Raw genomic sequence first — 5,028 nt, 5'->3', positions numbered from 1 at the left:
TAAAGGAAGAAGATTGATTAGAATCTGATCCCAGGAGCCAGAAAGGTTCACTGACATTTTCTGATCCAGGGCAGGAGCATCTGGGATTCTGGCATATTAACTGGGAACTTAAATTTGGACATGTAGGCAACTCTACAGTTTAATCGTCACAGAAAACTGAGTCGACTATTGACGTGAACGAAACCAATGAACAAAACCAGATTAAGATTTTAATTCAGGTTTAAACAAGGAGAAGTGACAGTCTTTTCAAATGACCAATGAACTGAAGGTTGGTCTCTATATGAATCAATATGCGAGATCCAATGGGAATGCACCAGGATAACTTCAACCTCACCTTTTCTATTTGACTTGTTCCGCATTACCAGCAGCAGTGCGATCAACTCACAGATTAACAGGACTCCCAGGGTTATGCAGATCACTTCCGGGGTGTAAGTGGTTTCCGCTTTCTGACCTTAATGAAAGTTTAGAAGACGATTTAACACAGGGAAGCCAACTGATATTCTTTAATGTGTTTGAAGTTCTGAAGTCACACATATAATCTTAAGAAATTATCAACAACAAGAAAACATCAACAAGACTAGCGCTAATACGAATGATATGTGTTGGTAATAAGTACCTGCAGGTGTGGAAGAAGATCTCTGCGGTAATTCTGGGAATGAGGAATGTGTGATGCAAAAATAATGGACAACACGTTATGAATTTCCTTGAAATAAAACATGCGTTTTTAATTTCGTAAGAATTGTATTAAACACCACAAAGTGCAAGTACCCCGTCCCGCAGCAAGGACCACCACACCTTATGCCGTACCCTTACCAGAACAAATCACATTGGCATCTTCCTTGTGATGGCAATCAGGTTGAGTTGCGGATGAGGATGGACAGTCAGAGAGAATGGATTCGCTTCCGGTGCACCTGACCTCATCGAGCCAGACAGCACCGTCACCCATGCCAAACGCGGCTCCACCTGGAGCCTGTAGAGCCAGGCCGCAACCCAGCTGCCTGCAGACAACTTCAGCATCGGCCATATCCCAGGAGTCATCACATACCGTGACCCAGCTGTTATTACACAATATCTCAACTCTCCCAGAACACCTGGTATTACCTCCAACCAGCCGCAACGTCAGCCCAGAATCTGGCAAAGAGATCAGTTATTATTATCGACATAATAAAAGCCAGAAATACAATTCAAACGATGTAGATAAAATACAAAATGGCAAATACCTGTTTGACCAGTGCATTGCCGTGAAATGTGGTGCTCCGGCTCTATCACATTGGATTCTGTTGCGAATAGAAACATGCTGATTCTATTAGATATCAATGTTTCAAATGACACCTGAACATCGATAAATGTATTTTCTTACCTGCTGAGAATTCTGACAACATCAGTTTGAAGCCCAACAAAGTGCAAGTGCAAAGTGGAATCACTAGTTTTTGGAGCGCAGCTACTTCATCAGGGAAGACTTCATCGCTCCCCTGATGAAGGAGCTGCGCTCCGAAAGTTAGTGATTCCAAATTGGACTTTAACCTGGTGTTGTAAGACTTCATACTGTTTCCAGCCCAGTCCCAGGCCGGCACTTTCACATAATTTTCTTACCTGAACAGACAACACCTGCATCTTCTCGGTGATGACAGTTGTGTTGGCCCCAGGGGTCTGACTGACACTGCCATAGTGTCGTCTCATGTGAACCACAGTCAATCTCATCGAGCCAAATAGGGCCGGATCCTTCACCGAATGACAAAGCCTCATAATTAATGGACACAAGGGGACCGCACTGTAACTGTTTACAGATCACTTCAGCATCGCGCTTGTCTGCATTGTCAGAACACAATGTTCCCCAGATCCCATTGTAAAATATTTCCACTCTTCCCTCACAGCGATGCTTTCCATTCACCAGCCGAAGCTCTTTGTGCTCTATGAATTAAACACACACACATGAAGTTAGATTGATTGGTGAATGTTGAATCTACATTGAGTCACCCTGTACGAATTTCAGTAGTTGTGTTCAGCATTTGCCTTCATTACGTCAGAGGGAATCCGTGCCAGGGGAATAGATAGAGTAGACAGTCAGAGACTTTTTCCCCGGGTGGAACAAACCATTACAAGGGGACATAAATTTAAGGTGAATGGTGGAAGATATACGGGGGATATCAGAGGTAGGTTCTTTACCCAGAGAGTAGTGGGGGCATGGAATGCACTGCCTGTGGAAGTAGTTGAGTAGGAAACATTAGGGACCTTCAAGCAGCTATTGGATAGGTACATGGATAACGGTAAAATGATATAGTGTAGATGATTTGTTCTTAAGGGTAGCACGATAGCATTGTGGATAGCACAATAGCTTCACAGCTCCAGGGTTGGGTCACTGTCTGTGCGGAGTCTGCACATCCTCCCCGTGTGTGCATGGGTTTCCTCCGGGTGCTCCGGTTTCCTCCTACAGTCCAAAGTTGTGCAGGTTAGGTAGATTGACCATGATAAATTGCCCTTAGTGTCCAAAATTGGTTGGGTGGAAGTATTGACCTTGGGTAGGGTGCTCTTTCCAAGAGCCGGTGCAGAATCGACGGGCCGAATGGCCTCCTTCTGCACTGTAAATTCTATGATAACCTATGATAATCGGTAACAGCAAATTAGCTGAAATTCAATTATATGATCAAGAATGATCGGCACAGATCCCCTCAACAAACATTTGCACGACCTCCCGCCGTTGATGATTTGAAAACCTTGTAGGACGGTTAGCCGGGGAATGCTGTGAAAATCGGCAGGGTGATTATCAACATGATTTCGCCCAGGCTCGACACTCTGACCTATTAGTAGAACTTGTTGAAAAATGTTTGCAAAACAATGGTAACTTTGGCGAGCAAAATTTTGGACGCGGTTTGCGCCTGTAGTCATGAAAGTGTAACATTGACATCGGCCATTTGGACCTTCAATCGGAAAAATTATGGCAAGCTGTAACTGAGGAAATTGAGATGTATATTCAAGGCACAAATGCACAAAATACACAAAAACAATAATAGACACCAAAGGACCGGTTAATTGTGATTTTCTTTGTGGCGCTATTAAAGTGGCTTCATACTCATTGGACAATAACAGTCGACATTCTGTAGAGCCAATGCATATAGTCATACAGAAGGATCAATCACCGCCCCCCCTCCCCCCGCCACCACCAATTAGTGGAGTTAAATCTATCTTAAGTATGAAAACATTGGAATTTCGTATGAAAACATTTGCGCACTGCCCAGAGAATACGATGAAATTAGGACTTGGAACATGTAATCTTCGGGAAGAATGGTGCCGATGTGTTTGAGGAGAGCTTAGAACAGTACACAGGAGAGACAATGAGGAACAGAAGGAAACATCGACAGGGGTTTATTAAGTGATCTTTTGGGGATACAGGGGTGCACATGGGACGATCCAAATTGCCAGTTTATCTTCTCTTTCTGCTTACTTTCTCTCTATCTCTCTCACTGTAATTCACTAAAATATCTTGTGGAAGAATTTTCACTGGGCACTGAAGAATATTCAGCGATTGAGATCACATTTACCTGAGCACATGACCTTCACATCTTCTTTATGACTGCAGTCATGACTTCCCCATGATGCGTTGGGGCAATCCCAGAGGAAAGATTCGTTCCCGAAGCAATCCAGCTCATTCAACCAAATTGGCCCAGTGCCTGGTCCACAAGAAGCAGGAAGTGTCAGCTGCAATGCATCTCCACAACCCAACTGTTTGCAAACCAGTCGAGCGTCGGTTACATCCCAGGAATCATCACAAACTGTGCCCCATTTCTCATTGTAATAAACCTCAACACGGCCAGCACATGGACTTCCACCGTCCGAAAGTCTTAGCTGCTTGTGTTCTGAGAGAAAGAAATACAGTAAAACATGTTATTCCTCATGTGTAGTTCATCATTCAATTTGAACGATATGATGTGCAGCTCAACTATTTCTGATCCGTCTCTGACATTTGAATGGATAGATTCCACAGACCATCTATCTAGACTTACCGAAAAGAAAGAATGCAGAATGTACAAACATTTCTAATGTCCCTCCACCTGTCCTCGGTGATGTTTTGTTTTCCATTTTGTCTCTGTGCGCTGATTTCTTTAAAAAAATTTTTAGAGTACTCAATTCATTTTTTTCGAATTAAGTAGCAATTTAGCATGTCCAATCCTCCTAGCCTGCACATCTTTGGGTTGGGGGGGGGGGGGGGGGGGAAACCCACGCAAACACGGGGAGAATGTGCAAACTCCACACGGACAGTGACCCAGAGCCGGGATCGAACCTGGGACCTCGGCACCGTGAGGCCGTAGAGCTAACCACTGCGCCACCTTTCTGCCCTTGTGGTCTGAATTCTGTATGCACAGTTTTACCAGCAACTGCATGTGTTCTTATTAATCACGCCACTTACACTGTTTTGATTTAACAATTTGCAATGTTCCTTGTTGCTGCGCATTTCTGTCACGGGAACTCCACTTGATCTCTCCACTCACTAATTCAAATTGGCATAATCAGAAATTTCTCAAAATATACAGCATCTGTGAAGAGAGAACGGGAGCTGACCTTTCAGGCCGTGACCTTCTCTAGAAACCCAACCCATCTACTGCTGAGAGGCAGAGCCTTAACGTTATATACTGGGGGGGGGGGGGGGGGGGGGGGGGTCGTGATAGCTTGGTAAATGGAGAGAGTATTTACACTTAGTGGAGAATCTAGCACTGTGTGGATATTTTAAATTAAGTGCAATCCACGTATCTGACTGAAGTTCACGAGTCGTTGAGAATTTCTATCTGTAAGATTAAAGAAGCGGAGTGTTTGTATTTTTTATGACAGAGGTAGATTCAATCTTGATAAACAAGGAGGTGAAACGGTATACAAAGAACAAAGAACAAAGAAATGTACAGCACAGGAACAGGCCCTTCGGCCCTCCAAGCCCGTGCCGACCATGCTGCCCGACTAAACTACAATCTTCTACATTTCCTGGGTCCGTATCCTTCTATTCCCATCCGATTCATATATTTGTCAAGATGCCCCTTA

The 5,028-nt window shown here is 44.1% G+C and overlaps 1 protein-coding gene across 1 annotated transcript; it reads right to left on the bottom strand.

Annotated features, from left to right (window-relative positions):
- Positions 1-209: 209 nt before the first annotated feature.
- On the bottom strand, positions 210-4,077 carry LOC140399669 (antigen WC1.1-like). Its single transcript, XM_072489213.1, has 7 exons — positions 4,002-4,077; positions 3,540-3,854; positions 1,594-1,911; positions 1,221-1,277; positions 814-1,131; positions 617-649; positions 210-451 (listed from the first exon to the last, which is right to left on the bottom strand). Exons 1-7 carry the CDS (start codon positions 4,075-4,077, stop codon positions 210-212), a joined length of 1,359 nt encoding a protein of 452 aa, XP_072345314.1.
- Positions 4,078-5,028: the final 951 nt, after the last annotated feature.

The sequence above is a fragment of the Scyliorhinus torazame genome, chromosome 23, assembly GCF_047496885.1.
Source record: "Scyliorhinus torazame isolate Kashiwa2021f chromosome 23, sScyTor2.1, whole genome shotgun sequence".
NCBI lineage: Eukaryota > Metazoa > Chordata > Chondrichthyes > Carcharhiniformes > Scyliorhinidae > Scyliorhinus > Scyliorhinus torazame.
The sequence above is the reverse complement of the archived record's forward strand: the minus strand, read 5'-3'. Positions and strand labels throughout refer to the sequence as shown.

What these genes read in the sequence shown, in the direction of transcription:
- LOC140399669 (XM_072489213.1), bottom strand. Translation starts at nt 4,077, where the DNA reads ATGGAAAACAAAACATCACCGAGGACAGGTGGAGGGACATTAGAAATG. An exon ending in TGTGAAGGTCATGTGCTCAG is followed by an intron (nt 1,912 to 3,539) that starts GTAAATGTGATC and finishes TTTAATTCATAG; the next exon opens with AGCACAAAGAGCTTCGGCTG. An exon ending in TGCAGGTGTTGTCTGTTCAG is followed by an intron (nt 1,278 to 1,593) that starts GTAAGAAAATTA and finishes TATTCGCAACAG; the next exon opens with AATCCAATGTGATAGAGCCG.